General features: G+C 38.7%; 1 protein-coding gene across 1 annotated transcript in view; it reads right to left on the bottom strand.

Moving 5' to 3' along the window:
- Window positions 1-16,133, bottom strand: part of GUF1 (GUF1 homolog, GTPase) — a 22,743-nt gene extending 6,610 nt beyond the window's left edge. The window contains exons 1-14 of the mRNA XM_030947351.1: window positions 15,888-16,133; window positions 14,115-14,226; window positions 13,088-13,236; window positions 12,812-12,892; window positions 12,405-12,482; window positions 11,498-11,581; window positions 11,008-11,072; window positions 8,989-9,192; window positions 7,340-7,479; window positions 6,072-6,195; window positions 5,583-5,715; window positions 4,097-4,240; window positions 3,037-3,170; window positions 1,087-1,188 (exon numbers count right to left, since the gene is read on the bottom strand). Of these exons, the coding sequence (XP_030803211.1) occupies window positions 1,087-1,188; window positions 3,037-3,170; window positions 4,097-4,240; window positions 5,583-5,715; window positions 6,072-6,195; window positions 7,340-7,479; window positions 8,989-9,192; window positions 11,008-11,072; window positions 11,498-11,581; window positions 12,405-12,482; window positions 12,812-12,892; window positions 13,088-13,236; window positions 14,115-14,226; window positions 15,888-16,019 (1,682 nt within the window). The 5' untranslated portion in view covers window positions 16,020-16,133. The remainder of the gene's footprint in view (window positions 1-1,086; window positions 1,189-3,036; window positions 3,171-4,096; window positions 4,241-5,582; window positions 5,716-6,071; window positions 6,196-7,339; window positions 7,480-8,988; window positions 9,193-11,007; window positions 11,073-11,497; window positions 11,582-12,404; window positions 12,483-12,811; window positions 12,893-13,087; window positions 13,237-14,114; window positions 14,227-15,887) is intronic.

Below are 16,133 nucleotides of genomic sequence, written 5' to 3'. Positions count from 1 at the left end.
AGTAAAGTGAGTAAAACAGTTTTAGTGAATAAAAACAGTTCATTTTAGTGAGTAAAACAGTTCAGAGTATGGGCTAAATTGATAAAAAACTACATGCTAAAGCAATAACTAACTTTTGCAAGGTGGACCACTCCATTTTGCTTCTTTTCAGGTAGATTGCTAAACACTGCATGCTTATGAGAAATGCATTAACTAGCAATCATATGCAAGACAGTTACTCCCCTTCAGCCCCATGATCCTTCTGAACAGGGCAAGGGGTTTATTTTCCTATGTCAGCCTTCTGGAGTTACAGAATTCTAAGGATTTCAAGGTTGCAGTTATGCAAAAAAATATACAAATATTTAGCAACTACAAGTATTTTTGGAAGAAAAACCAAACAACCCACAAAAGTAGGCATTATTGGAAAGGGATGCTGAAGTTACAGAAGGGAGTCTTGTAAAAACCTTGTGAGAAGATAGGGGACAAGCTGGAAACAGGAAAGGCATTATTCTCACCTCTAATGCCTGAAATGCTCATAGAAATGGAATAATTTCAGCAAAAAAATTCTGAGGTAATTGCATCCAGTAAATATTTACATTCTCCTGGTACTCTGTCTGGAAACAAGGTAACAACAAACTTCTACGGTACAGGAATTACTGGGAGAACAAAATCATTTTTTGTCAATATTAAGCATCATAAATGATTCATCTGGTATCTCCTAGATTGGTCTGCGCTTAAATTTTTCCAGCCCTTTAGAAGATTGGCATTTTGCGTTTCTTTCTCTCTGCCCTGCATTTTCCACAAAAATATGACATCCACTACTTAAGCTGAGAAAGGGAAGTAAAAAAATTGCTATTAATTATGATACATATTTCCTAATTTTCATACTACAAAATGCTTATCTTCTTCAGTGGTAATGAAGGTGGTCAGATGGAAAAATCTTCAATGCTCATACATATTTTTCGTATCAAGAGTAACACATATACCTAGAGTAATTTAGAATCATATAATCATTTAGGTCAGAAAAGACCTTAAGATCATCAAGTCCTATTAATAGACAATGTTTTCATTGTTATTCCTTTTGAATAAGAAGTCCAGTAAACCTACTTGTGTATGATAGTTGCCAGTTCTTCAACTGGATTTCCATTTAGAAGGATATCCATTTTGATTAGGTCTGCTGATTGGTAACCTGCATCTTCATAATCAAAACTAAAAAAATAAAAGCAGTTCAAAAATTAGTCATGATATTCTATAAATTGTATCTTGCATTCTTTGTTCCATAAATTTTATAGAAATATTTCTTAATAAAACACTTAAACTTTTTAATATAATGGGAGTACAGTTTTAGTACTCTCTCAGTCCATCTTCACACTGGAAATGTACCTTAGATAATGTCCCCTCCAATGTAGAAAGATGTCATCTTGACTTCAAGGATGTCTTTCCAATCTAATGAGCAATCAGAAATCTACATGCTTAAAGCAGTCTTAAAGAACCCTTCAACACAGCTTTTGAACACTCAACGTCCTGAATGTCACAGGAATCAAGACACCTAGGACTGTCTTCTTTTCATCCTCTCACTTTTTATGTGACCCCTATTATCACTGTCTCTGACAATTACGTCTTTTGTTCAGTTTCCAAACCAGATTTCTTCTTTGGTAGGTGTGGGCCTTGATGTCTGTGTGGTAGTTAGCAAAAATTCTTAAAATGGAAGAGATTTAGAGGTGGTGTATGCAATAGACAGACAGACAGACAGACAGATGGATCTTGTGTGTAAGTATAATTGTGGAGGATCATCAATATCACTGTAATGTGGTCAAATCTGAAATACCAGAAAAGGGGGGAGAAAAATCCTTTCAGATTATTTCAAAGTACTTCTATCTTAGTTGGCTTAATAACCACAGATAAGTGAATGGATCCATATAACAGAAATATGATTACCGAGAGCACTACATACACAAGCTGTATTAAAGAGTCAATCCGGAAATAAAAACTAATAAATAAGATAATGCAACATCGTTGGCAATCATCCCCAAATCAAAGGAAACCCAACATAATTCTGCTAATGAGACAGGTTCTTGATAAACAGGTTAGGTTTTATGTAGTGGGGGAGCTAGATCCAGAGAGGAAATTCAAAATTTCCATCCCTCTGTTTCTTCTATCTTGCCTCTCCACTTTTGTTTATGCTTTTGCTGCATATATAAAACCGGGCAAGACGTGTTTTACTTACATTTTTAAGACATAATTAAAGAAAACATAAACTCAAAGCAAATTCAGACCTTCAATAAAATTCATTTTTATGTTTATAAAATAAATAATATAATTAGGTATACCAGTTCCTATTGTGTCATTAATATCTTATTAATGACATCTCAACATACCAGGTTTGTGAGAGCCATTGAGCCTCCTGGAGCACAAGCTCATCGCCATGCAAGATTTTCCCTTCCATTAAACTCACAAAGGCTCTTCACAAATATCTGAGCACTGTGCTAGACTCTGAATTCATAGCAGCCACCCACAGCAGAAAATCTTGTCTCAAAATACGCATGATTTTCTTTTTTCACAAAATAAAGCATGTATATAAAATAAGTACTGCTTGTTTTAAATACCACATTGTTTTTACTAGCTTTAAATAATCAATGTGGTATTTTCCTTTTTCCACCAAGAGACAGCTCATACAGCAGTAGTACAGTTTCAGTGACTCCATTGAAAAAAATTGTATAGTGTCACTTCAGACAAGGACAGATCATTTAGGTCTTACTCATATAGATGAACCAATGCCACTTCAGGGGGTGCTCTTGAAAAATACACTCATTGCCAAAAACAATGATTATTAGGTAGTAACACACTTTTCATGTTTTTCAGACTTATTTCCATCCATTTTCACAGTGAATCTAATCCATTCAAGGTGAAGAGAGACTAGATTTGCAGCAGCACCATAAAGGAATATTCTTTACTTCTGCCCTGCACAGCTGTTCCTCTGGCCTTTTTTTTACCATACCACCCCCCTTCAGGGTCCAGGGTGGGAGGAGGAGAAGGGGGAACAGGGGAGATAGTTACCTTGCATAGCCAGAAGACAGAGACTTAAGAGCATCATAAAAATCCACCACAATTTCATTCAGTGGAAAGAGGTATTTCAGCATAACCCTGTTTTCATCAATGTACAACAGATCTTTCTGGACTGCTCTGTGATCCTAGACAAATAAAAATTGTTTCAGTTTCCCTTGAAATTTTCTAAAAAAAAATACAAAGCAAATTAAAATGAACAGCAATCAAGCTACACAAGAGAATTCCTGTACTTAAGCCCCAAAGTAACTTTCTCATTGGTAGTTCGCTAAAGTCCCAGGACAAACTGCAGCATTGTAACAAATGAAGTGGTTATAACTTAACTAGAAATTCAATTCAAGCCTTTCCTCTCTAAATGCTGAATTTCTGAAATCCTTAACAGCTTCTGCTTATTGCTGCCACTGTAGGACTTGCAGGGTCATCTTCTTTCCTCCCAGAAAGGTGTTCTTGAAGTTAATTTAGAAATTCTTTTCAATAGCTTTTATTCTTCACTGTACTGCTTTGTATTACGTATTTTGGAATGTTAAACGCTAAGAAAAATATTGTGAAGAAATAATATAAACACAATATGCATGGCAGTTAAAACATTTTCAATTAGAAGTATTCCAAATACAGTTAGGGAAATTTGGCCATCACTATAGTAAATTTACTTTCAGTGATGTACTGAAAAAAGTACATGGACACATAGTCAGAAGTGTTGGCAGAAGTTGTATTGCCATGAATATACTTCTAAAAAAACCAATACATCTTATTTCCCTGCTGCAGGCTCCACGGTTTCAGGAGAACAGAATTAGCTATGAATTACTCTAGTACAGACCAGGCACTTTGTTGTCACTGAACTTCATCATTAACTTTTCAATTTATGGATTCTGTAGTTCAGAATTTTACAAATAAAATGTTAAAAATTATTTTATCTTTCAAAAGTATTGAATAATTACCTCAAAGATACTATTTAAGTAGTAATATCTATTATCATATTATCTCATGTCTTCACTTTAAGTATGAGGTGAAAAGCTAAAAAATGCAAAAGACAAAATTAAAACTATACACCAACCTGACACAAGGTAATTATTTTCCCAATATATTCATGAGGTGTTACAATAGTACCAAGAACAGTTGGCTCCAAATATTCTGATACTGAAAGTTTATCAGGAAACTGAGCAGGGTTGATAATAGTAATCTGGTCTTTTCCATACTCCTGAAAACAAACAAATAAACCAGATATTGTAATTTTAGAGAGAAGTAAAATGAACAGCAAAGGAAACAAATATAGCATTGAAAAAATGCTAAAAAATGTTTCAATTGCCTGAAAACATTGGTGCATTATGCAACCCAAGTTTAAACCAAGGATGATTTTAGAAGAGATTTTTATAAAACATATAGAAGTCTGATATGAGTACATCCTTAAACATCATTATGCAGAAATTAGCTTTTGACTTAGGAAATGATAGAAATACAAAAAACTTTTCTATCCATCTTTCCAGGTCTCTCTCTCTCCCGTAAATTGAGGATCTTTCTTACTTCATCCTGATCCTCTAAGTAACTACTACACAACTTCAACAGAAGACCTGCTCTAAATATTTTAGAGTTCAGTGATGGAAACTTTCTTCCCTAAGTAGAACTTTGGGTTCAGGCTCCCTCACATGCTGAAGTGGATTTAGAAATGAAGTTTTTGATTCCTGTGTAAGTGCTTTCATTACCTACTTTTTCCAGTCCAACATCCCAGTAAGGGCTGGTGTTACCCTTCCACGGTAAAAGGAAGGTTATGCTGCTTATTGTGAAAATGCAACTTCCCTCTCCTCCCTGTGCACTGACAGGGACCCAACTTACAGCATTGTTTGAAAAGAATCCCATGTCAGCAGTCCAGAATCACACACTAAAGGTGTCAACTACTTCATTCCTAGCTGCTATACTGCCTGAGTAAGAAACAAAAACAACCAGAGAGATAAAAGGTTTATGCCTCACACCTTGTAAGTACAGAAACTTTTCTAATACAAGATTTTAGTAATTTACAGGACAGTCAGCCAGTCAATTTGCAGCCTCCTCTGTCAGCAGGTGCTCTAAGTCTACCTCTTTCTCTATCTAGAACTCAAACACAGTAATTCTATTTGCACCCAGTTTAATGAAGTTGGCACAGGCCCATTTAATTGTGATCAAAAAAATCTCACTTTCTTTCACCAGCCCCTGCCAATCTACAGTATCATCACAAGCTATTCCTAGAAACGTTCATGTTTTCTGATGGATAAAGCCTGGAAGATTATTTCACCTGCTATTAATGCAGTCCAGTCAGTAAGCACTTAAAAGAATACAGCAAGGTATGTGTCCTATACTCCCATTTTCAAGGAAAAGTATAAGACATAAAAAGAGAGTGCTTGAAATGAAAGGAGAAAGAGCAGTTAACATCTTTAAAAAATTAAAAACTATTTAAGTAATATACTGGTGTTTCTAATGCTTACTATAAAATACAGTACTAGCCTACATTTAAGAAGAGACTCTAGATGTTTATTATATTTACATAATTTTTAATGAATTTAACATACCTTTATCAACTTTGCTGAGGAAAGAACAGCTTTATATGGAACTGTAGGTGCAGTCAAAATAACAGACATGTTATACTCTTGCTCCAAACGCTGATTAAAGACTTCCATATGTAGAAGACCAAGGAAACCCAATCTGGAAAATAAATACCCTGTCGGTAAAAGTATTTGTGTATCCCCTGGAATTTCACAGTGGTCTTTTTCACCCTCCACCATGTTTACAGTGCTAGTATGGCAGTATCAGGCAGAGCAAACAACCTTCAAGGGACCAAATAACAGTTGAAAAATTCTTCGAGAACAAAAACAATCACAAAAATGTTCATTCTCTGTGCAAACAGAGAATGTAAGAAAATCAAATGAAATTAATGATCTTTATCATTTATTTGAATTACAGCTTCCAATTTTGAATTAAGATTAATTCTACCCTTCACTTAAACATGCATTCTTAACTTATGAACAGTTTAAAAAATGAAAGCAGCACAAAAACCTCACCTCCATCCGGCTCCTAAGGCAAGGCTACTGTCACGATGAACAGTTACACTGGAGTCATTCAATGTCAGCCTTTCCAAAGCACTTTTGAGATTATTATATTCTGTTTGGTCTATTGGATACATTCCTGCCAAAATATATTAAACAGAAGTGATGTGACAGAGAGTTTTAGCTACTATGTACCGTGGGTTTCAAATATGCCACTTACAGCTAACAGAGTAATAAAATCCGGAATAGTTACTTTCCGCTCCATCAGTTTTTAGTGAAAAACAACATGAGGATTCTTTATTCCTCAAAAAAATAATTAGTCAAAACATAAAAATGTTTTAGATTACCTCAGAACTAACATCTAAAACATAATGGTAGGATCACTGTACTCATCTAATCCTTCACATTTGTGGAAGACTCATAGGTGAGTATAACCACTGTTTGGCAGTGTAAGTGTATAGACTTCACTGAGGTGTTCCCCCAAAGCTAAGAGTGAGTGAAAAATAAAAAGCATCTTTTCAAAGTTGCAAATATTTCTCTATTCTTTTGAAATTAATAAAAACAGCTGTTTGTATAACTACTACCTAAAACAGATTCTACTGTATCACTTTTCACATCCTTGTATGCTCAGAAAATGTCATCTACATCAAGATGCAACACACATGCACACAAAAACATCATCTACGTGCCCAGTCTCCATGAGACAGTTCAAGTGAGTTCTACGCACTGCTTCACAACAGGTCTAGAAAATTATTTACAGAATAATGTAAATAATTCTAAAGCCACCTTCTGTAGCATTTGTAGTAGTTACTGAAGCTAGTGGCAACAGCTGAACAGAATTATTCAAGCTCAAAAAGTCAAATATTTTACAGGATCATTCTGCATATTAGCTCTGGCAGTTTACCATGTTTAACAAAAATGAAACAGTTGCTAGATTTTAAAAGAAGAAAAACCAACACAATAATTACAGAAACCTGATTCTCAAGATGAATAATTCCCTTTATTTTTTAAAATTTCAACCTTTCTTTTCCAGCTATTAAGAGTTTACTGGCATTAGAAACAATAATCATGTTTGTGTTGTACTCATGCAAAACCAGTTAGCATTTAGTACTAATCCTGCTAGGTCAGAGGGAAATCACACAAATATACATAAGTGACGTACCTCGGCTAAAATTCTAATCCTCCCAGCTCCTAATATACATGTTTTCTTTTAAAAGCTCTAACAGCTCTTACTTTTGTCAATGGAAAAAAGTAACTCCACTTTACATTGATGTACTCCTCACCTGCAAAAACCATTGGTTTCGCTGACTTAAAGCCAGGCAAAGGCTCCACTGGCTGTTTATACAAAAACAGAGTGTCTCCTATTTGGGCTTCCGTTACTTCTTTCATTCCAGCAATCAGGTACCCCACCTGTCCTGCATAGCTAAATAAAATTGTTATTATATGGACATGATTGTTGGCATTAGCAGTATTTCTACTATTTTTCTACTTGATTTTGCCCAGCCAGAAATTCAAATAAATCACTCCCTAAAAAGCCCATATCCAAAGTCCAGAAGTGAGATTTAAGTTGTTTCAGCTCTGAGTTGTGAACAGTCTCAACTAGGTTCTTTTTCTGTTACAGCTGAACATTACATTTCTGATTCTGGATTTTGAATACTGTGTTGCTCTCAGTTTAAAAGCTGGAGCTAGACCCTGGAGAACCTCCTAAGACAAAGAAACTAGAACAGTTCCCAGCTGCCAGCACTGCAAGTTTCATATACCTCTAGGATGAAACTAGATAAACACTTTCCATCAGCACATTATGCTAATAGGAGGGAAATAAATGGTAAATATTGAGCAAAACACAGTGTACCGGTTTTGGCTGGGATGGAGTAACTTTCTTCAAAGCAGCCTAGTATGAAGCTGTGTTTTGGAACTGTGACTAAAACAAGTGCTGATAACATACCAATGTAGGTATTGCTGAGCAAGCCCAATGGGTTTCTTGCTGTGCCCCTGCAAGTGAACAGACTGAGGGTGTGCAAGAGACTGGGAGGTGACACAGCCAGGACAACAGATCCCAACTGGCCAAAAGGGCATTCCATACCACAGAATATCATGCTTAGCAATTTAAAAGTGTAGTCTTCCCAAGGCTTTTACTTGTAGACTAGCAGGACATCAGTCTGCTTGTGGGAGGTGGCAAATAATGGACTGTCTTTGCATCATTTGATTTTATTTCTTTTTTTTTTCTCCTTCATTTATTAAACTGTCCTTATCTCAATCCACAAGTACCTCTTCTTACAAGTTCTCATCTTGCTAGGGTTGGGGAGTGAACAGGGGGCTGGCTGGGTTGCTGGCTGGGTTCAACCCATCAGACACAGTAATGTAACCTGAAAATGACCCCAGTAAAGTCATTAATGTATATTTGGATGCAAACTGGTAAAACTTCTCCACTGATTCTAAGTACCTGATTTTCTTCCCACTGCTGCCATTGAGAAGCCAGTTTCTGGAAGCTGTTGCATTCATAGATTTTAAGTTTTCCACCCTCAAAATATGCTGCAGCAATAACTAAGATGAAGCCCCATTCCCTTCCACTCTCAAACAGGGCAGTTCCTAGAAATAAATTGGACAGCTGAATAAGAATATAGAACACTAGCCTTTAAACACCTAGCTGTCCAGATGTTCCATGTACTACAGAAAATAATGGATTCCTCCCACAGCAATGCCCAAAAGGCACTTCCTAAACCTTCTACCTCAGCATACCCAAAATAGAAAATTACACAGAGCATTAAATTGCAAATAGTAATTATTAAAATAACCCACCACCAAAGAACAAGAACAAAAACCTAGACATCTCCCAGTTTTTACCTCTCAAAGTAAAAATCAAAGAGAAATGCAGGACATTGTAGCTTACCCCAATATATGATTTGTTTCACTTTAAGAAGTTTTTACTTACAGCTTATGTGTTGGCTGTTCATTTGGAGTCAGAATTCCAACTTCATTTACTTCATATCTTTTCTTAGTGTGTGCAGACACAATTTTCTGTCCCTTCGCAATCTCCCCACCAAAAAGCGCAATGTTAGCTATGACACCTCGGTAGTGGTCAAAGGTAGAGTCAAATACTAAGGCTTTCAATGGATCAGCAGTATTACATTGGGGTCTGTCACCAAAAAAAATTAGAACAATATATTATGCAGTGTGTTTTCATTCAATATTGAATGAGCAAGCATGCCGACTCCAAACACTTTCACAGAATCACTCGAGGATGGAAGGGATTTCCAGTATCACCTGGTCCAACTTTTCTTGACAAAAACACAGGCTTAACCAGATGGCCTAGCACTCTGCCCAAACAAACCAGAGAGTGTCCAATGTTGTGGAATCCACCACTTTCCTGGAGAGATTATTCCAATGGCTCTTTGTAGCTGCTGTTTAAATACCAGGACAGAGCAAAAGGTCTCCCTTAAGCCTTCTTTTTTCAAGGCTGAACAAGTCCATTTTTCTCAACCTTTCCTGAAAGGGTAAGCTGCCCAGTCTTTCAATCATCTCTGTGGCCCCCCTTCAGCTGGTCCACATTTTGTACACAGAAGGGGCCAAAACAAAACACAGTATTCCAGGTGAGAACCGACCACCACTGAGCAGAGTGGGATAACGACTTCTTCATCTCTGCTGTTGATGTCCCTGTCCTTGGTGTCCCAAGGCAACCCAGCCAGCATGCTGTTGTCTTTCTTTGCTGCAGCAGCACACTGTTCACTCACATTGACTTTGTTGTCCCCAAAGACCTCCAGGTCCATTTCCACAGAGCTGCTCCCCAGCTAGGTAGATTCCAGCCTGTGCTATGCTCCTGAATTATGTATTCCCAGATGCAAGACCTTTGCATCTGTTGAATTTCATAGGGTTCTTGTTAGCTCACTCTTCCAGCCTATCTAGGTCTTCCTGCAAAGTTGCTCCCTCTTTCTGAAGTGTCTACTTCCCCTCTCAGTTTGGTATCACTGGCAAACTTCACTAGGGTACACATCCCAACTTCCAGATCACTTATTATGATAAGAAACAGCATTGAACCCAGTGTGGAACCCTGGCAGACCCTACTTGTGGCCAGTCTGAAAAGGAGGTATCTACCACCACCCTCTGGGTGCAGCCTGTCAGACAGCTCCCATGACACAGAACACTCCAGACTGTAAGACAGTGGTTTCTCCAGGAGTCTGTGAAAAACCTTATCAAAAACCTTTAAGATCCAGGTAGAGAGAAACCCAGGTAGCCACTGTCCACCGCTCACAGTACACAGCAGGTTACTCTGCTGTAGAAGGTGATCAGGTTTGTCAAGCACAATACGCCCTTGGTGAATCCCTGCTCGCTTTTCCCAATCACTTCATCTGACTTGTCATAGCCCCCAGGAGGATTTGTTCCAAGCCATTTCCAGGGACTGCAGTAAGACTGACAGGCCTATAAATTCCTGGATCCTCCTTTAAGCTCTTCTTGCAAATTGGACATTAGCATTCTTCCAGTCTTCTGGGATGTCCCCTGAACTCCAGGACTTCTCAAAGATTACAAAGAGCAGCTCTGCACAGACACAGTCAGCTCTCCTACAATCCTCAGATGGATACTATCAGGGCCAATGGACGCACAGGGGTCAGACTCCTGTAATAGTTCACATACCAACTCCTTCTTTACTGACAGTGGATCTGTGCATCAACCTGCATTTTTGCTCCCCAGGCCTAAAGCCCAACAGTGCTGGTAAAGACAGACGCGAAAAAAGCATCCCTCTGCTTTTCAGCCTCGCTGGTGACTAATTCACCTCTCCTGTTTAAGCACAAGTCACTATTTTCCTTCTGTTTCTCCTACATCTCCCTATAAAATATTTTCAGTAAATTAGATGCATATTAAGTGTAAAACTACTGCCAATACCACATAAATGCAACTCATGCTTTTCTAATTACTTTATAAGGTTAATTAGACACATAATTAAATACAGACTTACGGTGGGATCTTCTCAATGACCTTCTGAAGAACTTTTTCAACATTTGTTCCTTGTTTAGCAGAGATCTAAAACAAATCCAACAACAACTTTATAAGACACATCTTACACTTATTAATTAAATAGTGTCATGTGAACTTAGACAGTTTGGGTGGCACCCATAAAAGCACTCAAAAGGACATTCTAGAATGCTATTACTAAGAAAGACTGTTTTGTCTTTTGTGAATGGCAATTAATTTTATGATAGAAACAAAAATCATTTATGGATTGATAGTGAGAAATAATTTAAAATCCCAGGTTCTATTCCTGAAAAAATACTAGAATTTTTAGCTGAGACTTATTTTCTCCACTCTTACTGGAGACAAAATTTAAAGAAATTCTTATGTCAGACAAGAACAGGCAGATAGCACTCTCTTAATTTACAACATGCATGTGTCAGTCATTAGTTACAAAGTTATATTATCAGCCATGTTATAAAACTCAGAGATCTTACCCTTATGCATTCATCTGTAGGGATATCAAACAGCTTCTCAATTTGTTTTTCAACTCTTTCAGGGTCTGCATTTTTCAAGTCAATCTGTAAAACAACAAACTGCTAAATATACAAGAAACCACATCTCCCACATCATCCAGTACTGTACAAAAAGTACAGTAGAAAGTACAAAAAGAACAGCAAAGTACAGCAAAGAACCTTTATGTATTTATGAGTAAATATTGTCCATCTTTAGGAAAAGATCAATATTCATTTTATAAAGTCTTCCTTCCTTGATTTTGGGAAGGATCCCATCTGTAACCAGCCTAGTTTTGGCTTGTTTCATTAGGTAAAACACCTTTGTCCAAGAGTTTGTAAAAATCTTCCATTTACAAAGCAATTTGAAATAATTGCTACCTACACTGTTTATAGGATCTCATATTAAGTACAATATAAATCTACAAAGAGCAATTAACATAAGCTGAGCAGTAATTAATCTTGTGGTTCTAATAACACAGCTCTCAAAACTGTATAGAAAGTAACACTTAGAATTTCTTTTAAAATTAAGACTCTGCTTTTTAAATATTGAGCTCCTAGTCATGTCATTTCCTCAATATTAATGAACTTTTAACATCACCAATTCCAACCATAAACCCAGCACTGCAAAGTCCACTACTAAGCACATCCTTCAGTGCTACATTTTTAAATACCTAAATGTATTTCATGAAATTAAAAATTTCACAGCAGTTACTGTAAAATTTTACAAAGATAGCAAATGCAGAAAATTCCAAGTAATGTTAAATCTAAATCCTATAAATATTATAATAAATAACTTTCTTTACTTCTCTTTGAGGTTACATTTCTGATCAGCACTATACACATTTAAACAACCCAAGTATTCAACAGAAAATGCTAATAACTTTATTACCTTATTTATGACAGGAATTATTGAAAGCTGTGCTTCAAAGGCGAGATAGAAGTTTGCCACTGTCTGAGCCTGAATACCCTAGAAAATAACATCATAAAGTTTAACACAGAAACCACCTCAGTTTTGGTGTGGTTTTGGGGAGTATTTTTAGGCATACTATACAATTTAAGATTACTTTGCTTTCTATCAACTCTTTCATTTAGGAGATGGATAAATAAAAAGTGTTTGATTATACGCAACTGCTTTAAAATCCCACTACTGTTTTTCTGCAATGTAATACTCTCATGGAGGTAACCCAGGGGCAGAAACACTTGCCAGAAAAACTAAAAAAACCCCACAACCTAGTTTCCCTCTAGCTAAAGGAAATCCTGAAATTCTAAACAGAAAACAAGAATTAAGTACTACACCTCATTTGCATCCACTACAAGTATGACACCTTGACAGGCAGACAGTGACCGTGATACTTCATAGCTGAAATCTACGTGGCCCTATGGAGAAAACAAATGTTTACAATTTCAGGTATTTTTGCAAAAATTTCTGTACTAGGTTGCTTTCATTTGTTTGTAAGTTTACATTCTTATAAAAGAGGAGTTGAATAAACAGAGGAAGCCAGAAATCTCCTACTTTTAACTATAAAGACATTTAGATTTGTGTGATTCCAACACTGTTTATATCTGACTTACTGGTGTGTCAATAAGATTTAAGAGGTAGTTTATTCCTTCATGACTGTAAAACAGAGATGCAGATTGGGCTTTAACTGTAATTCCTCTTTCACGTTCCACTTGAAGTTTATCCAGCACTTGTTTATTACGGTCAGTTTTAGAAATTGTTCCTAAAAATAAGAAAAAAAAAGCTTTATTACTTAATTTACTACATAAATCTTGAAAATACCATTAAACAAAAGTTAACCAAGAGCAAATGAAGCTTTCCCATACAATTAAGCTAAACAAAGATTTTCAATCAAAAACAAAAGAGTGTATCAACTCTTTACATTTGTCAAATAAAGTTGACGCAATAAAGTTACGTAAAATACTAAACTGAATAAGCAGGATAAAAAACATCACCTAAGAGATTAAGAAGAAGCAAAAATTCCCTTGAATTGTAAACAATTTTGATACTTAAGGAAACTTCCCCTCCTACCACTGAGGAAGAGTGGCCCATGGCTCTAAAATCAATCTCAAGAGCCAGACGAGCATTAGCATAGAGTGACAGACCTGAATTCAAAATCTCATTCTATCACAGGCACCAGGCAAAAAAGGCTCATGGTGATGACACATGGGAGGTAATCATAAAAAATAACTTTCATCAGAAGTTTCTCTCCCCGGTTTTGTTTCAATCACCCTTAAATGAGAGTCCAGAACTTCCAGGTCATGACAGTCTCACCCCTTCTGTCCACATCAACCACAGGCAGTAAACATCATAAACTTAACATGTACTGTTCTAATGGATGACTGGTTAGAGTGACAGGAGTGACACCTTGAACAAGGAACATCAAACTCCTTTTCAGGAGTTCACTTCCTTATGCCTATGTGTAGGTAGATCTCAACCACAAAGTCCATATATCTGTAATACTACACAACTGAGAGCTTAAAAGCCCAAGCAACACTAGGAGAGCAAAAATATTAGAAATTTTAGTATAATCAATGGTACATGAATTTAAGATGCCACCCTCCATGACAAGAAAATGTAGTATAAAATGAGAATGCTTACCTGTAATTTCCAGCAATCTGTCTGCTAGTGTACTTTTGCCATGATCTACATGAGCTATAATACTGAAGTTTCTAATGCTTTCAACAGGATACGTTGACATATCTATTTCTTCCTGAAAAACAGGAATTTCTTTTCATAAATCAAGGTTACAGTCTCTACATAGCATATGACCTGGCCTTTAAAAAACCAAATTAATTATTTTAATATTTTTTCTCTAGAAGTAGTACAGGTTGATACAAAAGAGATACAAAAGCTTGAATTGTCACCATTGTTTAAAATGTCAGCATTTCACTTTAGCCATATAGACACATGTATTCTTTTATCACTAAACAATCATGAACTATGCTGGAAAGTATGCAAAAGGTACTATGTTCCTATGTACATAGGGAGCTGGAAAACTTTGTTTTACAGTTTCACATTGGTGAAACTACTAAGCTTAAGGATTAAGAAAACTGGATTCAGGGGGCCATTAAGGACATCATTCTTCACAAGCATGATAGGAATACAGAGCCATTACCTAGAGACTCATTGAGTAGCAACCTTATCACAAGGAGCAAGCAGACAGTGAAAAAGGATGCTACAGTGTGAAAAAAGCCAATCCACACACAAAAGTCAAAGTATTTTATTTATTTACAGTTCTCTGCAGAAAGGGGCACTTGGTGGAAAATCCACAAAGCCAGCAAACAACTATCAAAACTTTGTACTATTTATACATTTTAGCAAACAAAGGCATTATTATCGACTGCCTAAAAGTTATATAGTTGTCTTTTAATTCGTATTCTATTGGTTAAATAATTGCCTCACTTATGCTAGCTAGCCAGCATGGTCTCTTTCTCTTGAGTCGGTGGGTTTCTCGGGTTGTGATCTTCCCCTGCCAGAAGTACCTTTTTACTCAGCCAGAGCCGATTTCAGCACACTTGCTGAGTTGACTTTGTTAGTTCTTTCCTTATCCTGGGAGCTCTGTCCTTCTGGCCCGTGAATTCTGCTTTCTTTGGGCCCACTACTAACAGTACATCGTTCTCTCCAAGCTCTGTTAACCTGTCCCTAGAACTGAGATCGCTGGAACATGTCAAGCCCTACTCCTTAGCAAGGCAGCTTTACCAAGCAGTAACGCATCCGTCTCACTCCTGGACGCCAGCGTGGGCTGCCTGGCAATGCGCCGAGCCCAGGGGAGCCGGCAGCAGCCGGCCTGGAGCAGGAGCCCGGGCTGCCCGGGGACTCACCTTGCCGCGGGAGCTGTAGGACTGCCCGGGGACTCACCGCGGGAGCTGTAGGGCTGCCCGGGGACATACCTTGCCACGGGAGCTGTAGGACTGCCCGGGGACTCACCTTGCCGCGGGAGCTGTAGGACTGCCCGGGGACTCACCTTACCGCGGGAGCTGTAGGACTGCCCGGGGACTCACCTTACCGCGGGAGCTGTAGGGCTGCCCGGGGACTCACCTTGCCGCGGGAGCTGTAGGGCTGCCCGGGGACTCACCTTGCCGCGGGAGCTGTAGGACTGCCCGGGGACTCACCTTGCCGCGGGAGCTGTAGGGCTGCCCGGGGACTCACCTTGCCGCGGGAGCTGTAGGGCTGCCCGGGGACATACCTTGCCACGGGAGCTGTAGGACTGCCCGGGGACATACCTTGCCACGGGAGCTGTAGGGCTGCCCGGGGACTCACCTTGCCGCGGGAGCTGTAGGGCTGCCCGGGGACTCACCTTGCCGCGGGAGCTGTAGGGCTGCCCGGGGACATACCTTGCCACGGGAGCTGTAGGGCTGCCCGGGGACTCACCTTGCCGCGGGAGCTGTAGGGCCGCCCGCACGCCGCGGGCAGCCAGGCCGGACGGCAGAGCCGGGCGGCGGCGGGGCCGGGGCTCGGCAGCCGTGCCCCCCAGCGCAGCGCCGCCCTGCCGGCGATGGCCATGGCGCAGGCAGCAGCTTAGCTCAGCCCAGCTCAGCCCAGCCAAGCTCAGCCCAGCTCAGCCCAGCCCTCCATGGGCACCCTCATGCCGCGGCGGGCGCGCCGCGCAGGGCGGGC

The sequence above is a fragment of the Camarhynchus parvulus genome, chromosome 4 (assembly GCF_901933205.1).
Source record: "Camarhynchus parvulus chromosome 4, STF_HiC, whole genome shotgun sequence".
Classification (NCBI taxonomy): domain Eukaryota; kingdom Metazoa; phylum Chordata; class Aves; order Passeriformes; family Thraupidae; genus Camarhynchus; species Camarhynchus parvulus.
This window is presented reverse-complemented; position numbering and strand designations above follow the sequence as displayed.